At 41.0% G+C, this 25,127-nt stretch overlaps 2 protein-coding genes across 3 annotated transcripts in view; one reads left to right on the top strand and one right to left on the bottom strand.

Moving 5' to 3' along the window:
* Positions 1-257: 257 nt before the first annotated feature.
* cusr (Copper-only SOD repeat protein) lies at positions 258-10,969 on the bottom strand. The gene is made up of 10 exons (XM_035638020.2): positions 10,718-10,969; positions 6,482-8,564; positions 5,945-6,044; positions 4,277-4,354; positions 3,663-3,758; positions 2,978-3,110; positions 2,750-2,864; positions 2,194-2,318; positions 1,350-1,430; positions 258-806 (listed from the first exon to the last, which is right to left on the bottom strand). The coding sequence occupies exons 1-10, from the start codon at positions 10,755-10,757 to the stop codon at positions 715-717; spliced, it is 2,943 nt and encodes a 980-aa protein (XP_035493913.1). The 5' UTR covers positions 10,758-10,969; the 3' UTR covers positions 258-714.
* Positions 10,970-13,446: 2,477 nt separating this feature from the next.
* The window catches only part of add3a (adducin 3 (gamma) a), a 94,838-nt gene continuing 83,157 nt past the window's right edge, over positions 13,447-25,127 (top strand). For both annotated transcript variants that reach the window (XM_047334168.1, XM_047334165.1), the window contains exon 1: positions 13,447-13,659. The gene's annotated coding sequence lies outside the window, so the exon portion shown is untranslated. The remainder of the gene's footprint in view (positions 13,660-25,127) is intronic.

Here is a 25,127-nt window from a genome sequence, read left to right as displayed (position 1 = left end):
TTGGTCCAAACGCTCTACAGCACTTTTCCTAAACATTATAGGTCAATCAATTTATTAGAGCAGTCCAGTAATGAGCAAAAAATATAAAAAGACCCAGATGAACAATAAAATGCAATAATTTGGTGGTACAAAATGTAAAGGCTCAAAGGAAGCATTCATAAAAGTCACAAACCCTTTTTAAATAATGTCACATTATAGGTACGAAAGCTTCATATGAATGACACTCTTGAAATGCATTGCAAAGCTGGAGCACTGTATAACCGTGTAGACACATTTAATCACGTGATGTTTACAGATTTTAAGCACTTCAAAAAGTACAGTGATTGTTGGCACAAGGCATACAAACATTATCATGTTTTATTGAGAATTTTACATATATTTACAACTTACTGATTTATGAATAGTGCATACATACAGAAAAAAAGTCTGAGCATCTTAAAATGTACCGTATTAACACCCAGCCCAAATTAATAAAATATGTCTATAAAGGTTATAGTGGACAATTAATGAACAAGCCATTGCCTTAAATGGTTATTGCAAAATAAAGATAAAATGGCAAGATCTTTATTGGATAACAATAGTTGTACAAAGAGACATTGTTGTTGTTTATGTGATATTTAAAAAAGTTGACCATAACACCACCTGATGGGCTACACTTAATTAACATATTCACAATTCCCCGCTGATGGTGCATGACACAGCTGAATCTCTGAGCTATAAATAAGCTGTAGATGGAAGCAGGCACCCGGCAGCAAACATCAAGCCGAGAAGAAAACTTCCTGGCACCAGTGGCACAACTGCACTTCCTAAGGGAATCAAAGGAAAGGTGTCCACAGGTGATTCAAGCCAGGAATGAAAAAAGGCCATGACTCATTGAATGTTAAATTTGTAGTTTGATGTTGTCTCATTAAAAGTTAAAGCATAACCATCTATACTGACGCTATTTATTTCAAAAACACTTTCATTAAAAAGCAAAAGCCACTAAGAGGCTGTAGACTAGATGCTTTGTTTAGATATAATTGAACATGGATAATATAATATGGGCAAAACACATTGGGTATGCAATGAATGTTTTAGTTGGATTTTGTATTTTGGTGGCACAAATTATGTAAGAGTGTGTTATATTTTATTTTTATCCTTAAATTCACTGCAGTTCAATCCTGTACCATTATTTATTTTTTTACAAATCTGAAACTAATCTGGAGTAGATTGTAGATGCTATCTAGGTAGACATGGAATATCTTGCAAATCAGATTTGCATAGGATGGTTGGATGTTGTGCTCTGTTTTTCTCCATATAGATTAACACTTTTTCATCCTCAGAATGATTTCAGTATGGAGCACACTTACTTGCACATGAATCAGATTCTTTGTAAATGCCCATCTTCTCACTGGTTTTGACAGACTGCAGAAGTTCTGTGCTGACATCCCCTTTAAGACATAAAAATGCACAATTACAGTAAGGCAGTCCAAGACACAAGTACAGATTTCTCATACTTGATAATAACTGTAGCTGAGTCTAAATGCAGTTATGAATTTGCTTTTTCACCCTAAAGTCAGATGACGATACACCAGCAATTCTATATTCTTGTTGTATAAGACTCTTGTGTGTGCATTTTTCTGCTGCATTACTGTCACACACAAGTCACAGTAATGGAGGCCTCAGGAACTATCACGTGAGTAAAGTCTTCACCTTGTGGGAGACTTCTGAGGGCATAAATGAGCACTTTGAGTTGCTAGAAGAGCGCTATAGAAATCCCATGTATTATTATTATTATTATTATAAATGCCTGTCCTGTGTTATACTGTGTGAAACCTCTGTACAGATACTTCTCTGTTCGTGCTGGGATACAGGAAGGGACAGAAAATGACACTCAAATCCAGCATCAGGTTACTGAGCAATTTTTCAGGTTTTCTAAAGATTTTCTATGCACATAATTGTTCACTGTCCCGATGAACACAGCCAGTCTCGACACGCCACTTTGCAATGATAGCTCCTAGAGGCCTGATTCTTCCGATGTATTTGTAGACTTACATGTTGTATATAGGTCACTTAACCACAGTGAATGAAACCTATTCATTTCAATTGCTGCAAGAGCTCCGTTGTGTAAAAAGATAATAATATATTATGGCAAAGTAGACACCCTGGTATAATGATAGGGGGACACCCTTTATATGGGGGGTCCTGCCTTACCAGAAACCATGAAGTTGACTTGCTGGCACCGTCCTCCGGCTGCAGAGATGGGAGACCAGGGCAGGATAGTGACTCTCGCTATTTCCAACTGCAGGGCATTTGCAACTTTCCTGCGGAAGTCATATCTGTGCAAAGAGAAATAATACATCAGCTTTGTATTCACATAATACAATTAATAAAACTAAACTCAAAACGATTTCTTCACGACACTGTGCCAAAGGTACAAAGTGCATCATACCATGGATTACTAATACATCATGAGTCATGTTTTAGTCTTAAAAATGAATGGCTAAACTATTAACTATAATTCTGGTTTGGCTGTGAACAGTTAGTGTTCAATCATCAGTTGATGAATCTTATCCTAGGACACCAACCAAGTTGGAATCCAGTTACAAAAAGTATTTGATCAGCATATTTGAAAGCAGATATGAATACTATTTTTAAGTTTGATTTAGTTTGATTTCATAGTAACTTCAAAGTAGTTAATGAACAATGCAATGCATATCAACAGTTACATTGTCATGAGGAAAAAGTTGCTTTATTTTATTACACTCACCGGCTGAAGTCAGCCACATTGGGAAAGGTCTGCTCTGCTGCAGGGGATTCTGGGAGAATGTCGGTGCATGCGATGATGCTGTCTCTGCTCTTCAGCACTAGAGATCTGTGGACCACTAAAATAAAAACAAATCCTGAATTTGCATTTTCTAGAAGGAACTTTTACCACTGCTAAATACACACATTCATTATCATCTAACTATAACTCAACTCTATCAGTGTGTGGTACCTGTGTGGTCTCCGGAGAGCTGGATGATCCTGTCAGTGTAGAGCTGACTCCCGGTCAGCCTGACGGGGCCTTGCCGAGCAGATATCTCCCCCACCATGCAGCTCAGAGGGTTTGCTAATGAACATCTGGAGTCCTGAGGGGGGAAGAGAAAGAAGGAAGCGAATCTCACATTCAGCACAAATGAAGAAGTTATAGTGACTGGTAATGCAAGTAATGCACTTACCTCTCTGCACTGCTTTAAATGTTGTTCTACATTACATATGGATATAAGGACTTACAACTGATTGTTTATTTGCCACAAATATGAATTTCCTTTGAACTTCTTAATGCATTAAATATTTCAATTAAAAGACAAAACCTTTTTTGTAATAATGCAATTTGCTTTAATGGTGAATTTGCTAATGTGTCTTCACATACAGCCAGTGATGTAATGCAGATTTTCTGTAAATAAGGAGCTGTTTGTAGCGCCTTGCTTGTAGAAAATGTTGCTTATGATCAAGTCTGCATACATTCTCACAACATGAAACTAAAAATCCCCTAAAATGTCCACAATAGTTAGAAGCAAGAAACGAGAACACAGATTTAGATCTACACTGCTTCATTTGAAGTACTATCGTCTGCCTGCAACAACAATCAACTTTCAGAATGAGGGAGTAAGGAGGTGCAGACGTGAGTATGTACTCACCGCTGATGTCATGTTGAAGGGATTGTACGTGTCCCCCACATCGTTGCACTGGCTGCCCGTACGGCTGTTTGTGATAAACAAGGATGCTTCACTTGTCTGCAGGAAGGGGTACGGTGTTAAAATAAGCACTGCTTTTTTAATGCATACACAGTAATGGACTTCTAACACACATTTATAATCTAAATCCTTCTATTGTCAAAGACAAGTTAATGAAATTGCCAGACAACAATGAATAGGGTTAGGGATCAACCCTGGCAATGTCAGTGAGGATAGTTTTGTAGTGCGAGTTTTTCCTCCCTCTCAGACAATGGCGTCAACGTGGCTGCGGCTTTGGTGCTGGATTAATTTCACCTGGCACTGGAAATTACTGCTCTCTTCGTGATCACTTTCCATGTTATTGCCTATTTTACCAGTCTCCCTGGATGCGGCTTCAGTGTCTCACCTATCTCCTCTCCAAGCTGTTCTATTTTAAATTGTTTAAGACTGGTGGTGCAACATGGGAGCGTAGTTCTACAGTTAATTGTTGAAAATGTATTTGATTTGGATTTATCTTTCACTTGGATTTTTTTTAACTTACATTGGTGCATGTGTGCAATATATGACTCTGGACTTGCCTCTTGTCTTGTTGATGATTGAAGGGTCACCTCCAGTATGATATCACTGCTACTCCCATCAAGAAACATCTGCTGGCGCTGGGAGTGACAAAAAAAACACAATGGACCAATATTAGTGGACAATCAGAAGGACTCAACTGAAAGTGGACTGTCATCTTCTCATATTTAATATCTCAGACAGAGCTGGGCACCTGTTTTTGCTGAAATACAGGCATTAAAAATGGACATCAGTGGGAATTGGTGAATGTTGCGTACGCCCAGCATTCTCACACTCACTTATCGACTCTCTGCTTAAACTGATTGAGCAAAATTAGTAGGTTACAATTTAAGTAATACAATCATTCCAAACGCTCAAATTTTTCCCCTCAAACTATTGCCTTTTTCTCGGAGATATGGTGAGCTCTTATCCATAGATGTGGTGCAGAGCCCAGTATGGGGCCTCTAGAGGGCAGCTGACAGAGACAGCTGTTCCCTTGGTGAGCCTCCAAGTTCAGGGGTCCTGGACGTTTCGCTAGCCATAGCAGATGAAAGAGTAAACTAATGATCTCTCGCCTGCTAACCATAGCTCCCTGTTGCACGGGCATAATATATTCACTGTGTGTCCAGTACAAAGGAAATACTCTGCCATGTTTTTCTGGCAGCTTGTCTCCTAGTAAGTTAGCAAGGAAGGAAAACCGTGTGTATTTTTTCTGTGAGATCTTGTAACTCTGCTTCCTGTGACAGGCTGGGCTGCTTGATTTTTCACTTGAAGTTGAACTGATGATTTAACGGTCTTTCAATATCAATTTGCGTGATTTCAGGAATACACTGTCGTCAATTAGAGAGAAATGATGACTTTCTAATGGAGGGTGATATGTTAAATGACTTAATGTCATATCAGGGCCATTTTCAATGCCGGATGACAATGTATCACTGCCACCTTATGGCCAATATCCAATGCCACTCCTGGCCATACACAAATACACACACATCAATGGAATGTGAACACTTACCACCTGTTCACAAAGTCTCTGAAGAGTCAGGGGACAACACGCCTAGTAGGCAGAGTCAGAAATGCAGCTGTACTCCCCTCAAAAGCTAAAGCAGCAAAGTGGCTACATTATTTTTTTCCCTTCTACAAAATATGTGTTGAAGTTCAGCCGTCTGAACTTGTGAAATAAAAGCTGGGCAGCAAGTGTTATGATCACCTTAATTGTTGGTGTTAATCACCCACAGATAAATGCAATCTGTTTTCTGTCTTAATGGCAAACTGCATTTATTTTACACACCAGACTCCATTTACAGGTGTTGGTGGGTAGTAGCCTACTGCATATTTTAACAAACTTGCATGAACCTTCTGATGGCTTTGTGGGATAGCAGAGTGAAATCTGTTTAATGTCCTTGCAAATGAATGGAGTGCTAAATCAGTGGCATAAACCTTTATCAATTACACTTTACATTTTAAATATTTCGTGTTTGTATATAACTTATTTTGTTTCACTGGTGTTTATCAGTCACAGGATAATAGAGAACTGAACTGAACAAATTGTGTGCTGGGAAAAAATAGAAAAATTATCAAAAAATACAAATGCGGCATAAATTGTGTATATAGAATGTAGTGTAATTATGTGCATTCATTTATTGTAAATGTATACATTGCAATTAGTGGACAAAGGACTTTGTTCTTACCAGTTGAACTGTCCCAGTCACTTTACTGTTGAAAACAGCCTTGGCAATAGTCCATTGTCCTTCTGTATCTCTTTCAGATGAGATGTCAGCACACCTCATTCTGCAGAGGAAGCATAGATGCATGCACACACATGCACAGAAAGACACAAAAACACAAACAAAATCAGGAAAACATACCCCAAATCATGCAGGGTTAAACTTGAGGATTTTCTACTTCACAATATTTTGTTGAGTCATTCTTTATGAATAGGGAGATTATCTAACATGAGGCGGATGTGGCTCAATGTCTGTGACATCCTATACCTGTAATTGTCCTCAACAGACTGGCCTAGTCTGCTACTGTGCCAGAGGATCCCTGACAGTGTTGAAGCTTGAATATCGGCTACAATTGATGCCATTTTCTATAGTTTCTGTTTCCATTTAATCTTAAATTCTATGTCATCTTATATGTAAAATGCTTCCCCACCTATTTTTTTAACCTTCTTCTCTTTTTTACTTTGTTTTTTGTCTCTCTAATAATCACAAACACGTTCTCACCTTGATCCATTGGCATAGTGAACCACCAGTGACCTTCCCACTATGCTGTTGGGTCCAGTTAATTGCATATCAGGGTCCATGTATATTGCCTCAGACTGGCTGAGGCCATTTAGCATCCCAAACTTCCCACTGATGTCTCCATCCTCATACTGATCCACAGTACCAGTTCCCGGTTTCGGAGAGTTTGATACGTTCCAGGCTAATGGGTTGAAGTGGCCCATGATGTTTGCATCGGAGCAGGGCTCTACACTGCCAGGTTTGATTGGGAGTATGTGAACATGGTATCCCCCAGCGAAGAAGTTCAGGTTCATTAGGGATACATTTATAGTTGTTGGGCCTTGTGGGATAGCTTGGGAGAACCGTATTTGGCCACTGGACATTCCAGGGCCAAACCAGTTACCCAAGCTAGCTTTTTGGATCCGCACCTTTGTAATATTGGCACAAGCAATCCTTGGTCCTCCTCCTTCCGCTTGATGGATGACCACAGAACGACCAATAACACCAGACCCAGGCAACCAGGAAGTCACATCAGTGAAGAAGTTTTTTGACTCCACTCCGCCTACTCCCGGGCTGAGGTTGATGGGGCTGTGTTTGCTGGAGAGATCTGCCACCTCACAAGATAAGGGACTGGATGGGGTACAGTGGAGGGCATAGCTGCTGTCCCCTGTGTTGATGTTAAAGGGGTTCCAGTGTCCATTTGTTGAGCTGCAGCATCTTCCATCATCATCCCTCTCTGAGCTAATAGGGTAGGTGTGAACATGCCACATGTGGTGTCTGCTTGGTGTCACTGTTGGATTTCCATACGACAGATCCATGAAAATGGATACATCAGACAGAGGGTTGTTCTCCAGTTGGGTGAACCAGATCTCACCAATAACAGGGCTCTGAAATCTGGCTCTGGCAACGATCACTTCGCCAGGATAGCTGATGCTGGCGCAAACATACCGGGCACCATTTGTTTGGTGAATTACTACTGAGCGACCTACAATACTATTCTGTCCAAACAGAGGGAGGTTGAAGTCGACGAACACCATATCAACTTTGTTTTTACCTGCAAGGGACATATGTTTGGCGCTTAGATCACCAGTCTCATACTTATCGTGTGTTGAACCAGGAACTTTTGGGTATGTTGGGTCTTTAGTGTTGATTTCAAATGGGTTCCAGTGGCCACCCACATTATCATTTGAACACTGGCTTGGTGGAGGAGACCTGACCGAAGGGAGAGGAAAAAGGTGCACATGGTAAGGGCCAACTTTGTTCTGTAAGTTAGTCAGGTTCACCCTCAACTCTGTCACATCAAAACAGGAAGCCTGACGGAAGCTCAAGTATCCTTTGATCCCTCTCATATTCACAACAGCAGTCACCTGTTTCCCTGGCACATTGTAAACCTGAGCACACTTGTAACTTGACCCCATGTGGAAGAGAAGAAAGCCAGGGCTGTTGCTGAGGCCAGTCTTGTCTAGACGGGTCTTTTCTGGTTGCAAAGGGGTTCCGACCTTCACCACACCCAAATTGGTCAAAGTTGAGGCATCTAAGCTTCCAAGTAGAACATCACAGCTTGCAGCGGTGCTTGTAGATCCTAAGAGAGTGATATTGGTTTGTGAGGCATTGACCTGACCAATTGTAACAAGGTCTGCAAGAAGCCTGGGGTTGGTCTCTCCTTTGTTGAGGCGGATGTAAACATTACCGGCAATAGGTCCGGTGAATCTGGCCTGACGAGTCAAAAATGTTTGTCCTTGACTTACAACCGTGCATACTTTAGTGCCGTTACATGTCTGTAAAGTCAATGAGAGGTCGTCCAGATTTGGACTTTGTTCAAAAAGACTTGACACATTAACGGTGGAGTTTGAGACAGAATCAGCTGTGAAGGTAAAAATGCTGGAGCCGATATTTGACTCCAAACAAGGTTGAGCAAAATGGCCATACATGACAGGGAAAACACTAAGGGAAAAGTTGATTGGACCACAGGATCCAGCACCAGACACTGTGACAGTGGCCGTCTGGAAGGTGGAGTCAAACTGCACCTGCCCTGTGACTCCTCCCATGTTCAGAGGTGCCTGAAACTGAATGCAGGAAATGGAATCTGAAAAACAAGACAAGGAGGAGGTAATACTTGTTAATCAAATTTACCTGAACTTAGTTGATAATGATGATCCTGTAACTCCCAGAATTTCATTTTCTGAATCTTCATTTGCCAATGTAAAGATAAAGTGCTGATAATAGATGTCCACATTACAATATGGTTGATGTTATTAGTTGCTGAAGTTTAGGGAAATATTTTAATCATGGATTCAAAAGACGCAACTCCAGCGTACTTCACTGCAAAGGTCCATTCTTAGTGTGTTTGTGATGGAGGCTTCATCATTTATTATTTGACACACTATTTGAATTTCACACAGTTATGCTTGTCCTGCATCAGCAGTGGGTGTAGATTACTTCATTCAACATGAATGTAAAATTTATTTTGGGCTGTCCTGTGTTTTTGCTCTTAAGGAAACAAGCACACACACACACACACACACACACACACACACACACACACACACACTATAGGGAGAAGAGTGTCATAGAATAATTTTAATTAAGTTTTGAAAACCACTTTAAGAGTGTGAGTTACTGAAGCCAACACGGTTGGTAAACTTGTTTCAACATACAATTAACTGGCTGTTTGCCATGGTATGCCATGGTTAATTATTAATGCTTGCATGACCCTAATAGGGCAAGCAAGCATTAATTAAGCAAAATGCTTCTGGCTTCTGAAATCAGAATTAATAGTGGGAATGGTACTTTCACAATGTGAGTACAGCACAGGTCTAAATTGATCTGTACTGCTTAATTTTTATTGCAATTTGAATTCTGTTCCATACATAAAAATCCATTTTTGTATTGTGCTTAAAAGTACAGGATTTGTCCAATGTGAATGGTAAAGCCTCAGTGATTTAGGTATAATCTGGCAAATATAACCTTGTTCACGAACACGGACAAACTGCACTTTTTGAAATTCTTTGAATGTTTCTGCTGTTGTGAGATTCCTGTGGTAAACAAACATGTAGTTTTTTCCCCAAACTTCCTCTACAAAACCCTCTTTGACGGCTTCGCCAAGATTCAAATTTTGGCAAAAATTTCAATCAAATTTATTTTATATCCTTACCATGAGATAAGGAGCCCTTAAAGGGGCAGTAAGCAATTTTAATGCTTTTAAAAAGCAAGGCACTTTTTTTCAGCTCAGCCCTGGCTCTGTAAATTGAAAAAAACTAAACAAACACTGCCTGTGTAGTTTGTAAACATCACTGCCTGACACATTAAAGACGTGCCAGCGAATGACGCTACTACTCAGGGGTTTTGACCTTGTGGTTAGCACGTCAGTCTCCCATACCGAAGGCTGCGGGTTCGCTGGCCGGCCAGTGCAGTAAAATCATCTTGGGGTTAACATATTTTTTTTCTGTTTGGTGGTAAGAAGTTTGTAACATAGATCAAGCCTAATCATTGAGAGTAGGAGCTTTAAAAACTTAAAACTACTCCGAGGGACAAGTCAACCTGCCATGCAGCAGGTTAGATTCAGGTCTTAACTTTCATACAAACAGACATGGAATAGAAAATCCGGTTACAGATCCTTCCAGCTGGGTAATGCTTGTCTCTTGAATACCGCCTTGTGATGTGACCTTGTGTGTGATGAACCCCTCTGGTAAGATCTCTGTACAAGATGCAAATGCTGAGTTTCACTTCCCATGACATTTAATCGAGGGAATGACAAATGCAGAATGTCAAAAATGGTGTACAAGTAAAATGGTTGGTTATTGTCCATTACCACATACAAATCACCAAACTGAGCATCCTCTCTATTTACTGCAGATTCAGTTAGTAAACACCCTAGAAATCACATTTCTAATTTAACCTTTTAGATAGTTTTAAGCCTTTTCACGACACAGTGGGATTTTCAGAGGGCAATGCAACCCACTAAGCTCACATCAACAACACTGACCTGCTGCTGTAACTACTGCACAATCTGTCTCAAAACAAGTTAAACACATTCAAAAAAGAGAAAGTCTGATTGGTCAGGGTCCACGGGTTTTCCTTTAACTAACAAAAACAATCTTAAACAGAGCAAAAACTGATCAGTCAAATGAGCCGCTGTACGCTGTCTGTCGGTGGCACATGGATTAAATCATTATACATAAATTATCCTTGAAATCCATGTGGCATTTTTAGCAAGGTAAAAAGTCGCAAAATACTCACCAAGTAAAAAAAAGAACAGGGCAGCTGCCAGAGGGTACATGTTGCAGATGTGTGTAAAAAAAAACAGCAAAGAAAAGGTGCAATTAGAAACAGAACATCACTGCAGTCGTGTAAATCCTGACTGGTGGCGTAGGTAAGGGGAAAGAGCAGCCCAGTTACAGAACAGAGTTTCAATGAGAAGTTCAATGACAGCAAAATGATTGTGTGTGTGTGTGTGTGTGTGTGTCCTCCAACGTGTTATGTGCGGTTTTCAAATGTGTGCTGCCTCCCTGTGCTACAGTTTTTCAGTTGCAGTCTGTCTGTGTTGGCCTGTGATTGGTCAACAGGGCAAGTCTGCCCATGTATGAAAGAAGGAAGGGCTGCCAAGATGAGTGAAGGTGGCCTGCCACTGGGGAGGATTTAGTGTTAATGTATTCTGTTGGACTCAATAAGATCAACATGCAAACAAAACGTTTACTGGGTGTTTACAGAGCACATATGACCCATATTAAATAGACCAATATATCAACCTTTTGATAAAGCACTTTCATTGAATACTGTTTGGTGCATTAAGATAAAAGTAAACATTCTCAGTTGGTCGAGTTGAAAGGGAACTGATTCCGCCTCATTTTTTTGTCTTCATACTTAGATAAGATTACACATTAATACTCCAACCTGTTCAGTATAATATAACTACAACTGAAGATGAAGTCCTTGCACCTACATTTTTTTAAATGAATTGCTCCAGTGCTTTGAATGCTTCAACTCAACGAAAATATTATACATAATGTGAAATATTTAAAATAAATAAACCTATTGAAAAATCAAAACAAGAAAAGAGGACCCAATGATCTTGTTACATGTATATATGGGCGTCTTTGGTGGGAATGAAGAGAAATAAAGTGCACAGCATTGAACTTATAGCCTCACAGTTTCATGTTGGGTTTTTTTCCGGCTGGATGCTGTGGCTCTGTGAAAATGATTATGGTTACAAGATCCATTCTTCTCTTTCCCCTTTTAGACCCCTATTTCTGCCTCATCCTGTTTCTTCTCATACCCCTCATTTGTCCTTGTGACAGTGTTGAGGGAAACAAAAAGGAATAAAAATAGTAACTTATTCCAAGAATAGCATCCCGATGGCCCATCATTGTGAGCTGTGTGGGGTTGGCCACGCAGCTATTTACTCATACTGGAGGACCGGTGAAGTGGGTCAGGTCCTTCACTTGGCTTGTTTAGACCACTGATTGCAGCAGGAACTGGAATCATGATGTGACCATGTCTCTGTGCACACAGGTTTACCGTTCACACATGAACACACACACACACACACACACACACACACACACACACACATGCAGAAATTACGCGGTGACTGCAAAAGACTTGGACAAGTAGACACAGAGCAGAGACATTGGTAGTAGACAGTTTTCTCAATGAGATCTCCTCCACAGCATTACATCGGGTGATCCTTTGAAAGCTTGAGTGTCTCACAATTTGTAATGATTCTGCCCCCCGTGAACAATGGAAATGTTAAGTGTTTTGGTTTTGGACTATTTTGTTGCTACGTTTGCTTTTTTGGATTGTGTTCTGTAGTTGTCCTTGTGGCTAGGTTTTAGTTGAGTTACTTTTGTTGTCCCTGTTTGTTCTGTTGCCCAAGTTCCCACAATTGCACTTGTAGTTTGTTTGTTTTCAATCTTCTGTTTAGTTCATCCAAAACCAGCTCTATGGGGTTTAAGTCTATGCTGGTCTTCCATCATGTGAAGCCACCGTCTGGACCTGTTTTCTTTTTTTGGCTCATTATCTTGCTGTAGGATGAAGCCCTTCCTGCGTGACTTGCCTTTTCATCAATATTCTGATAGCAACATAGCACTACTTCCTGCAACTCTGTATTAATAATGCATGGAAATGCAAGTTATTTTTTGTCTGATTTGATTTTACAGAAAATGTTTTCAGTCAAAGACTCTAGTTTTTACCCCCATTTTCCTCAGTTTTTTTCAAGTCCATAGTTCATCTATGTTAAACCCTTATACACACACACATATTTACACAGTCCCAGTTAAGACACAAGAATCATGACATTACCATAATGAAAAAATTCAACAAAGAAGAACTAAATAGATTGGCAAAACGTAATTAGGATTCATGCCTACAGTGTAGTGGCCCTGCATCTGCATTCTCATGATACACAAGCCACCAGGTGGAGGCAGAGCAGCACTTATGCACAAGTCATTGTTGACATTTCTGTACATGCTACACTTGGACTAAGCCTCAGCTAATTCTGTCTTTGCACAAATATACATTTGACATGACAATAACAGCTAATAGACATAAACAACCCATAGCTTCCACTACAAAACAGCATATTAAATGGTGGCCTGCTGAGATGTGTAAGGCAGTCATCTTTTTGATATATTTGCACTGTCCTGTGAATTATATGAAGAATTAAGTTCTTATTAAAGTGTCAATTAAAGTGTCCAGAAATATTTTATTCTACATACGGGCAACATGTCATTGGTTTGGATGCAAAAAGCTGAATCACATCCAAACAAGGCGTGGTGAACCAGAGCTCGGGTGGATCATATTTACTCCTTCTGTCAGATTTAGGACAAACATAAATAATTCACACACCAACCTACAGCCTGCCCCGAGTCACGTGCGCTCAGTTGGAGGCAAGGGAATTGCGACAAAGCGAGCCTCCGATCACAGCGAGCGGGACCCCATTTCCTGCCAAATAGTGAGCCGGTGCTTCCGCTCTTGCCGGCTTTAGTAGATCTCCACGGCATGTGCGCTGCTGGCCCGGGCCGCGGCGAGCGAGTGGGCGCCATCGTGCCGTCTGGACATCAGTGAAAGTGACCCGGACGCATCGCGCCTGACCGGAAACGGAGTGAATTTTAAACGGGCGGAGAGAGAAGGTCCGGGGACACCTGTGCGTCCGCACCTAACCGCTGACCTCCTCACACCAGGTATGTGCGCGATCGTCTTCAGATATAGTCCGTCTCATCTGCGTGTTGCATCGTGATCGCTGCACAGCGTCGCCTGTCTGTTGGTTAGAAGCTGTGATCTCTGTGGTTTCACTGGAAATCATGGTTAATTTAACGAGACCACGTGATCACACATGCTCCGACTGTAATAACTGCGCAACATTGTGCGCAGCAGCCTGTGAGAATATGCAGCCCCGTTGTTTGGAGTGACTTTGCACATCCAAACAACAGCAAGTCATGTTTTTCTCCTGTCAGTCATCTGGAGCATAACACAGAATACTGTCGCTTTTGTTGGCTGCAGCGGCACATTTATATTTGCCATATTCTTGTATGTATATCTCCTTTACATCTCCATCATGTGTGCACGGCTTTGCAGTTCTCTTTCTATGGCAGGGGGGTCAAAGGTCAGGGTCAGTTACACTACAGCAGCAGGTCCTGCAGCTGAACTCAGTGCCACGTTTCTAGACAATGTTTTGATAAGTTAGACTGTCTGACTTGGTATATTGTGTGATATTGCCACTACTAGTGTTGAGCCAAAGGGGGAAAAGCAGTGTCACCATGATGGTACATTTGACATTATGTTTAGTGTCAGTTTGAGGTTTCTCCTGTAACCTGGAAATGTACAGATTCAGGTTTGGATGCAGATCATTTTTTCCATGTCAAACCCATAACACTAACTATGCATAAGTAATCTTAATTATTTGTATTTTGTAGAATTCTTTTCAATTATTCATGAATCAAGAACTAGTCCCAAGCCTTCCATGTGGAAGCCTTTCACTTCTAGTTGTCGGTGTAAGCTGAGCGCAGGTTATAGATGTCAACATAAAAATATGTAGCAAGCAGTGATTTATATTATTATCATTGGGTTTATTATTCATCAATATATAATACAAGAGGAAAGCTTGTGGGAATGCCTCTTTATCCTTTCTGCTGGATGACTCCTTTATCTTGTGATAACCATTACACGTGTTTTGTTTTTTGGTTTAGTGAATCGTACTTATGAAAGCAGGAACAGTAACTGGTCAACAGCTGCATTAATCTCTGCAGATTAAAAATCTGGCAACCTGTGAGCACCTCTTCTGCACCTCTGGCTCTGAGACAGTTCACAACCTGTAATGATTCTCTCAGGATATCCATTTCCACACCAAAGCTTGGAGGTCTGAACTTAAAAAGGGCCCAGACAAATATGTTAATTGTCTCCAAAAAGCCTGTAATTTATTTTTCATTTGTTTCTTTTCCCCCCTCCTCTATTTTGTTCTGCAGAGCTCTTTGAAAAACAGTGAATGGTCACCATATGGACCTGAAATCCAAAACTGTATTTTCCTCATTCTCTGATTCACTCAGGGAGTAGGGGCCCTAATGCACAATCCCTCAGGGAATCTCTATAATGTGAGCTATTTACTCAGAGACAATGCTGAAATAAATGGATACATACAAAAATACTCCAAATTAGATTTTTTGCTTTTGATGACCCCAATCTTCCTTTTTTTTTGTTTTGCTCCAAGTGTTTTGTAAGGTCTTCGAGAATATTGCAGATTCTCATGAATCTAAGGAGGCAAGCTGGAGAAGTGTGTGGCTCTTGTTACCTCGGTATTCTTACTGATTTTAAAGCCCCAGTGTGTATTTTTTTCTGGCGACATCTGGTGGTAAAGTTGCAAACTGCAACCAACTGAGCACCCGACAGGGACACTTCAAAAAAACATTGGTTCTTTGTTGCAGGTGCATATACATGTATGAACACATAGTTATGGACAATATATTACATTTCTGTGAATAAGTTCTTCTAAATATTACACACTGTAGCTTTAACTATTTCTCAAGCTTAAAAATAAAAGAAGATTATCTCCATTTCCTCCATCAATGGCATTATTTTCCTCTTCAGATCCACATCCCTGAGCACACTTTGCTTCCTTCAACTCTGCCAATCAGTGCTGACATTAACGTCGTGCAGTTCAGTTGCCCTGTCCATGGGCTTAGTTGAGGGGGCGTACCAAAGTCCCCAGATGTCAACTTGCTGAAGAATATATTTGTGTCTCAAAAATACGCTGTGGTATTGTTTGTTACTTCGATATTTGTATGTATTTAGAACAGAAATGTACATCAGAACCATGCAGCCAGCCAATCTGAACGTAATATGCACCATGGCCATATTGCATTTGTAATAGGCTTATAGTTTTGACCTTTACATGGCTCACAGCTTAACATTTAGTCAGGGCTGAGCAGAGATGAATCTGTTCTTTCAACACATCTGCAGAAGTCTCTGTGTCTGAGCAGTTCTCCCTTGACCGCCCCCCCCCCCCCCCCATAAAAAATGATCTTATAATTATCTGATTGAGCTCGGTAAATATTAAGATCCAATACCAAGACACAGGGAGCACAGTGTCCTTCATGGTGGGGGAATAGATGGATAGTCTCAGAACAGTTTGACCGTGACCAGTTGAGGGGGGCTGTCTGCGTAGACCGTTGACGAGGCGTGTCCATAGTAAGACTTGATTGCCTGGGAAGACGGGGGATATCAAGGCAAAAAATATTTGAGGAAAGTTGCTTTTCATCAAAGAGGAGCACAGGTGTTTGAAAGGTAACTCGCTTGTAGCTCCTCTTAATTTCTAGTCTTGAAGTCACTGTGTTTTCTTTACACTAACTTTTTACTGCGTAGCATGTGTGTGTTGCCTGCATCCATTTAAAACACACACACAGCCCCGTGAATTTGAACCTGTCCAGAGGACAGAGATGACTTCATCATTACCTCACCCTGCTCTGCTAGAGGACTTATCAAAAACATGTGGCTCCACTCCCCCTGCACGCCGCAGATTGATTGAGCCTCGGATTCCAATGTTTTCTCCCTTTGTTGGGGGAGGACGTGTGTGTGTTTGTGCGCAACCAGGCTTCATTTTATTATGTTGGATTTTCTTGTCTCTCTCTGGGCTTTGACCTCATCTGTCATTCATTTAGTTGCTCTGGGTTTGGTCAGACGCGGCCGAGGACCCACTGAGCGGGACAGGATTATTCTCCATGCCTGAGCGCTTGAGCTTGTGTGTTACTGTACATGTCTGTCACACACCCAATGAAAACAGATGAAAAACATAACGGGATAAAGATTTTATTCAACCTGTTATCACACAACCATACAATACAGTTGGACATGCTCTCATTCGCCTTCCCACTGAGATCCCTTAAAATTTTCTTTAAAGGGATTGTACATCATTCAGAGTTTTATTGCTTAGGGGGAAATAGCTCTGTGCATACGAGCTTCCTAACTGATTGGCAGATGTCAGGTATCTAGATTGATGGCGGGGGCGACAATGGAGCAATGTTGAGTTCATTCAAAAAATGTATTTGTACCATCTACTCCTCTTCTTAACTGCCAAAAACCCACGTTTTATGAAATGGTTTATTCTGAAAACAGAAGTTTAAATTAAAGTGCAGCACATAATAAAGTAGTTAATTGGCAGCTTCTTTAATTTTGACTGTCAAAGGTCAACACTGTCAAAACTGTCTCGCTTTTGGTCAACAGTGTGGACCAACATTCACCAAATCTTAACCCATGACAAAGTACAAAATCAAGATTATTTCGACATGGTTGCTGTTTACCAGGTTGATTGGTTAGTTCTGGTCGCTCTGGTTTAGTTGTAGACTTTTGCAAAGTGCCATTGAGCTGCACTGCTGATCTGCAACTTCAGTGTATTATTCTTTTATGCCCTGATTCCTCTGACTGAACGAGTCGGACAAACTGAACCGTCTGTCATTTCATGCTATTGTGCATCCACACAGTCAGTCTGCTGTTTGTGATACACGTGTGGGCTCAGGGTTTAGATTCCAGAGTTGTTTGGTTGCCCGAGCCAGAGTTCCCAGTGGGATGGGGTTAGAATAACCTTATTATACACTTGTGGGTGGATGTATTACTGAAAGTATCCGGGCCCCACATGGAGCACAGCTGACCGTCCAGCCGTCCATGTGTGTGTCCACATGCCATCACTTTGAATGAGCATGTGCGTTGATACGTACATGTGTGTCTGTTTGCACTGAGTTCATAATAAGTTTATTTTTACACAGGCCTTTTTCTGTTTGTGTATGAGCGGGCAGTCCCTGGCAGAGCGTCATAGCCGGCCAGCAGTGGGTCTTCCCCATGCAGCGAGAAGGCGTTTGCATGGATATTCAAGTGGAGTAACCATGGAAACGGGGTCAGCCTCTGACCATGGGAGAATAAGAGGTGCCAAGTTTGGGCCAAATGAGCTTTTGAGGCAGACAGCGGCTCTTTTGATCTCCGTGGCCGTCACCTTATTAAAGTGTTGCTTTATAGGGTTTGAACATTTGAGATCAAGACAGGTCAGCGCTGACATGAAAATGGGGACTCGGCCAGACGACTGGACTTTTAATCATCCGGAGGGTTCATGAGTGAGGATACCGAATCTGTTCTATCTTATCTGAAAGTGCATTATCATTATTCACCCACTGGGTTAATGAACTACAAACGATCTGGCCCAGCAATCAGCATGATGCCTCTTTAGCATCAGGTAGTTATGATCGTATAAGTCGACACACAAAGCCTTGATTCCTTATTCAATCTTCAACGTTAATTGTGGTTCTTGCTGTTGATGGCTGATGAAATGCTGCCATTGTCAACAAAGAATGGCACTGATCTGGTGTGCTGCTTTCTTTGCCCGGGATGCTTGTCAGTCATGAGTGAGTGGGCAGCCACTGTTTGTGAATCACAGAGGATGGGGGGGGGCACTTCCCAACACTGCCCTGGGGGTCTGAATTAATATGGAGATTATATTAGAAATCTTCCAGGTCACCTCATCTACTCAATTAACAGACTGTCATTTTGCATATTTACTGGCAAAGGAAAAATACCATTGGGGTTTGTGTTCATTAGCCAATGCGAATTAATTTTCACTCACAGCGTATCCATCATGTGTGGTTCATTTATAGCCGTGGCTGCGTGTGGCCAAGTGAGGAGATTCTATGGATTCCTTCATTGTCAGTGTTGATCCTCTTGGTGTTTGGGGATCTGGGCAGGATTCCCTGTCACTATTTCTAAATGTGATGTAGAGCTCCACTGTGCGTGTGTGCGTGTGTGCGTGTGTGTGCGTGTGTGCGTGTGTGCGTGTGTGCGTGTGCGTGTGCGTGTGTGTGTGTGTGTGTGTGTGTGTGTGTGTGTGTGTGTGCGCGCACCACAGCTATATACATAATTCTCTTCTCTCCTCGCCTCTATTGAGTCATGTTGCCCAGCTCTTTTATTACACTGCTATAAAAGTCCTACTTAAAAACATAACTCTTCTGTATGTACACACACACACACACACACACACACACACACACACACACACACACACACACACACACACACACACTACAGTGACATTCAGCTCTGATGGTGTGCTGTGGTTTGTTCCCTCTGAGTGACTTTGACCCGGAGCACCCTTTGCTTTGTCCTTGTATTGAAAGATACTGTACATCACTCTGTCCCTGACCTTCTGTCTAATCATCATGATGGTTTGCGTTGTGCATTTTCTAAAGGGGCACACAGTGGAGTTGCAATGAATACATATTTTCATCATCAATTCATCTGCAAGTGTTTTTTCTTGGTTAATTGATCGATTCTGTAAAACATCTGAAGACAGTGGAAAAATATCACAATATCCATGAGCACAAGATGATTGAGATTAAAGGTCTTGTTTAGTTTGACAAGCATTGACATTTCCAAAAACAAATATATTACATTTTCTACAATTTAAGACCAAGAAAAGAAGTTTACTATCTCATCTCAAAACCCTAATTGTTGAAAAGTCCTTTTCTTTTGACCGACTGTACATCATCACAGCTCTTCTTTCATATGCATTTAATCACATTCCAGTGATTTACAGTGTAAATGAAAATGTGCCTATTTGTATATGTGCAAAATGTATATGAACTCTTGTTGGCCTCCTATGTCCAGGAAACATGCTTTATTGCCTCTCTGACCAAACACCTACATTTACCACATCATCTGCCACTGTTTTAGCAGGCACACCCATGCCTTGGTTCCTGTTTATGGACACACACACACATACACAGACACACACACACACACACTGTGACATTTTCACATCACACACCCATTGACAAATCACAGTTGGCAGCACTGAGCCTAGCGGGCTGCTGAGTCCTGGTGTTAATGTGGGTATGCACCGTGCTGTTGTCCCGTGTCTAACTGGGTCAGTTTGTGTACTAAACAGCGATGATCGTCCTCGATGCGACTCACTGAGCTAAACCGCTGTGTCGGCACCGCTGAGTGTGTGTTGTTGTGTTTTTGTCAGTTGTTTGTTGTCCTCAGACATGGTTTTTAATTGATGAAATGAGCTTGATTTGGGTTTGCGTTGTGGTGGGACGTGACGAGAAGTGATGTATACCTGAAGGTCGTCTGATAAAACAGTGCCCATGTTATCATGGAAGATGAGTAGTGTAATGATTATTTGGATTTTGTTTTGTGTGTTTTTAGAATGTTGTCTGGTCATAGTGATAGGGTCTGGTGTATTTAAAGGTACAGTACATGGGTAAATGGTGTTGGTCGCAGTGTGAGGTATGCGTGTGGTTTACTTCTTCCCCCTGCTGGATCTGAAAAAGTCCTGTTGCCCCTGTGTACTCTTATTCAGTTACATGAGCATACTCGAAAAATAGCACTCAGGAAACGATGATCCAAGAATGCACCATTAGTAAGCTTGCATGATATGAGGAAAGTATGCAATGTGCAATAATATCGTTCAATATTGCAATGAACTGATGACTCGTGACAAATATTCAAGTGTGCATATATAGCTCCTCTGTCTTCCTCAGCCACCGGGCTAGCTAACATTACTGTCACAACCTAATTGACACCTTCAATTAGGCTTGATCTGATTGGGCAAATGGATTGGAAGTATTGCCCAACTGATGAGTCAGCTTTGATCAATACAATATACCTTATACAGTTATTTATTGATACTCTTATCGACTCTTCTTCTTATTATTGTATTAAGAAAAGAGTGAAATTTAGAACGGCATTATAATTGGTTGCTAAAGAAGCAACAATATAGTTTTCAGCAGCCATGATGTCACTACAGTATATAAACTCAATAATATCTCTATGGAAACACATCCTTGTTACGTGAAGTGTTTGGTAGATGTGCAGTTAGAAAAGATAAGAAAAAAAGTACATACATTATCTACCAATCAGCTAATTTGATCATAATTGTCGAGACCACAACAATATGTGTTCTGATGGTATGATAGACTTAATATGATTTTTACTAAATCATATTAAGTTATTCTGGTAGAGAAGGTAGATGTCAGTCTGTATATCAGGTCCATTTGACGGACATGAATGAATTTTCTTTAAACTGAATTCAGTCAGGTTTTTTTTTTTTTTTTCCAAATAAAGAGATAGAGACAAATATGTTTCTAATCTTCATTCATGTCGCCATAGTAAACTCTTGACGTTGGCTGCTTCTACATTTAATTAAATGAAAATTCAATCAGTTTTTCCTTCAAGCCAATAAACAGATTGTCATGACAAATACACGTTCCACCTTATCAGTTCCCCCCTGATGAATGGACGCCTACATGCACACACTCACAGAGTTTCCACTGAGGATGTATCTGGTCGGAGCCAGGGAGAGATACCATGTCAGTTGTGTGTGTGTGTGGTGTCGTGTCACATGTCTCGGACACATGTCGCAGGATGGGAAGTATGGGAAGGTTGTGTTTCCTTTAACTCGGTCAAAGGAAATCACTGGATAGGACCCATCTTTAGTTCTGTGCCTCCAGGACGGTCACTGATTGACTGAGTGGGAAGATAGACAAACACAGCATCGGGCACAAGGTCATGTGATACGGGCACATAGCATGTTTCTGTGGCCTTTATGGGCCAATGACACAACGTGGTTCTTTAAGAACAATTGTTTACAACGTGGACGTCATCTTGTAGGCAATGGGGGTGTGGTGGCGCGTCCCAACGATGAGGTCATCCGTTTGAACCGAACACTGTTGTTGTTCTTTTTGGGGGAAAATCTGTTTTATGGCCTCTGGGACATGACAACAGAGGGAGAGATGTCAAAAACCTTACGATTTGCTTGTTAGTTAGATTGTTGACATCTGATCATAAAGAATGATCAGATTTGCGCTACTTATGGTAACACATCACCGCCTGTATAGCACATGCAGCTTTTATCTGTTTCATATTTCTTTTGTCATACTGGAGCTATCTGTGTTTAAACACAGAGTTGTGTGTCTGCCACGAAAAAAGCCCGACTTATTTTGTTGCTGTTTTCATTGGCAGAGCTGCAACTGTAGCACAACAGCAGTGGGAGTCTAAGTTGGTTGACACTAATAGACTTACATTATGGTGATACATGTGGGGGGCGAAGGATTTCACAACCAGCCCACAAAGGGAAATCACAACCACGTCTGAGCTTCACAGGCGTGCGCGTGTGTGTGTGCGCGCGCACAGATTAATCTGTGGGTAAGTCATTAAAGCGATAGTTGGAAGTTTTTGAAAATACACATTCACTTGTTTCTGAGGGCTAAATAAAACCGATTCCACTCTAATGTCTGTGTTAGATATGAAGCTCAACTTAGACATGACATTGATTTCAATCATCTAATCTAACTTTATGCAAGAAACCAAATAAGTGCATTTCCCGAAACGTCAAACTATTCTTTTGAGAGGATATGAATCGAGTAAAGGCCGCATTTGAGCCTTTAATTGACGAGGTTAATTCTACGTTATTGCTTGGCTAGAGGTTGGGTTCAGTGCTATAGTTACCATTGAGGCTGTGATTGTTAGGTTTGAATATTGTTCATGCTTGGTTTACCTTTTGAGGATGATGTCAGACTTGGGGAATAAATAACGAGCCAAGGGAATGTGTGTAAAGATATGTCTGGTTATTACAGGCACAGTTTTTACATGTGAGTGAAACAATCGTGTGAATCGCTTACTGTGATTTTCAGTCACGTTGATCTTCATTCATATGATGATTTTGCATTTCATGATTCATGAGATTGGCAATGTTTCTCTGTGAGAATCATGTTCAGAGGCACCAAACACTGCTTAGACCTGCCAGTTTGTGGGTTGGACACATGTGGTCCATGTTTGAAGAAACATTAGGCTGAATAAAACTAATATTAGCCTTATTCAGTTGCGAGAATTCACCAAAAAACGTTTTTTTTTTCAGTTTTTAGTTATTGTTTTGTGCTGTTATTGTTTTCATGCAAAGAATGATATTTTAATTTTTTTGTAGTTGTATGTGGGTGGGGGTCAGTGTATGTAGTAGACATTTTAATTTTCTTTCCAACCATTTTTGGCAGCGTAGTTGGCTGTTGCCGGCTTCTACCACATCATTTAACAGTGACCCAGCTGAAGTGTGTCTGAGCAAGACTCTGACTCTGTATCAGAGAGACTGCAGTAAGCCTGCGCCTGATCACTAACCTCCCAGAAGAGGAGTGTGCCTGCTGGGATTAATGGTGTATCACATTTTGTGAGTTGTTATTAGTAATAAAAACAAGTGAAAACAAACCTGAGTGTTTAATGGGGCTGAATCCAGGCTCGTCGTGTCATGTACTCTGCATGAACTCATCCTTCAGCAAGGCTCTCTTCCTGTTAATGCAGCTGTCTGGGAAATCTGTTCGGAGGCTTTTGTAGAGAGAGTGGCGTGCTGCCAGAACTGAACACAGATCAACCTGAGAGCTGCAGAAGACTGTTGTCATCTCACAAGAACAATGGACAACAGTTAAAAGCTTTCACAAGTGTTGAATGCTTGTCCTGTATTATGAATGTGAAGAAATAAATGAGACATGATCAATAGAACTCCCATGGTTACTCCCATCACTCAACACACGTCATGTACAATATATTAATTATTTGTTCAATATAGTGCTGTTCAGTGTACGGTACAAGAAACAAAGCATTTGTCCATTCTACTCCTGACTGCTTCGAGTCAGAAGTGATAATAAAAGGTAACACTGCTTATAATATCGGCAAAGAAGAGCTACCATTTACAAAATTGACATTCCAAATCATCCTCATGAAAAAACGCTTTCATTCCTGTTTAAAGGCATTTACATAACGTGTAATAAATTACCAATGTATATGGGAACTGACAAGAATAGGTTTAATAGGTGTATTATTGCAGTGCCAAATTTTGGGTGCACCTAAATGATGTGCCGGTGCACCTAAATGAAAAAGTTAGGCGCACCAGTGCAACCAATGTAAAAAAGTGAGTCTGGTGCCCTGGGATGGCAGGAGTAAACTTTGCAGCAGTGTTGCGTTTATAAAAAAACACATCTACATTTACTTTGGATTGTGAACATGTCCCTACAAGCTGTATAATGGTACACTCAACTGTTGCTCTATGAAAAAATATCGTGCTTTAAATGGCTTCGTGTGTGTTTTATGGGCGAGGTTCCCCTTGTAAAGATTGGCAGATTGTTAGCAGTATGAAGTACACTGTTCTTTTGTATCAGGAATAAGATATAAAGGAACATTTTGAGGTTGGGTTTAAGTCGTTATTTCTACTTTAATGCGACGACCAAGCAAAGGTAACACTTATTGAAATTGTAGTTCACATTGAAGTTCATCACCTATACCTTATTTTGATTGTTATTATTATAGTCATTAGCCTTTCTAATTCTATTCAGCAGTGGGGTTTTTTAAATTAAAAGTTGAGCTAGTCAGTCGTCTACTATCTCCTGGAAGTGTGTGAGGCTGTATAACCTGAAGTGTATGAACAGTAGTAGTACAGTGATGGAGACACACACACACACACACACACACACACACACACACACACACACACACACACACACACACACACACACAGCTCAATACTCAATACTGAAAGAGATGATTATGATTGGATATTAAACAAATTAAATCTATTATCTCCTCGGATTTGAACTGATTTAATTCAAGTCCACACTGTGCCTTCAACATAATGTAATTACATCGCTGAAGCAAATTCAGTGAGTATTTGGGGGAAAAATTAAAGGAAGCTTGCATCACTTCTGTGCAGCTATTATTACGGTGGGGCGCTTCTGTGATTACTTAGATAAAATGGGTTGATTTTCACACCTGACTAACATTTGAACAAAATGTCATCTGCTGCTATGTACTGCTGAGTGAGCACAGTCCTGACAGACCGTCTCATCTGCCATCTGCTCTTGAGGCTGATGAAAAGCCAAAGAGATTCTAACACAGGCCTGGTTCTTCTTTTGGCCCAGTTTGACTTCTGCTGCTCGGATGTTAACTTTGCCTCCCTATCTCCGCCGTCCCCTGTTTCTCGACCCTCTCGCATCACTCTAGACACAAATCAGCTCAGCAGGACTGAAAGGATCACCCGTCATCCCCTTCATACCTCAGAAATGAAGTGAATCTCCAACCACCACGCCGTCAGGGAATGACCGGACTAAACTAGACTAGACACTGCTGCTCTCGT

Source organism: Scophthalmus maximus, chromosome 8, assembly GCF_022379125.1.
Source record: "Scophthalmus maximus strain ysfricsl-2021 chromosome 8, ASM2237912v1, whole genome shotgun sequence".
Lineage (NCBI taxonomy): Eukaryota > Metazoa > Chordata > Actinopteri > Pleuronectiformes > Scophthalmidae > Scophthalmus > Scophthalmus maximus.
The sequence above is the reverse complement of the archived record's forward strand: the minus strand, read 5'-3'. Positions and strand labels throughout refer to the sequence as shown.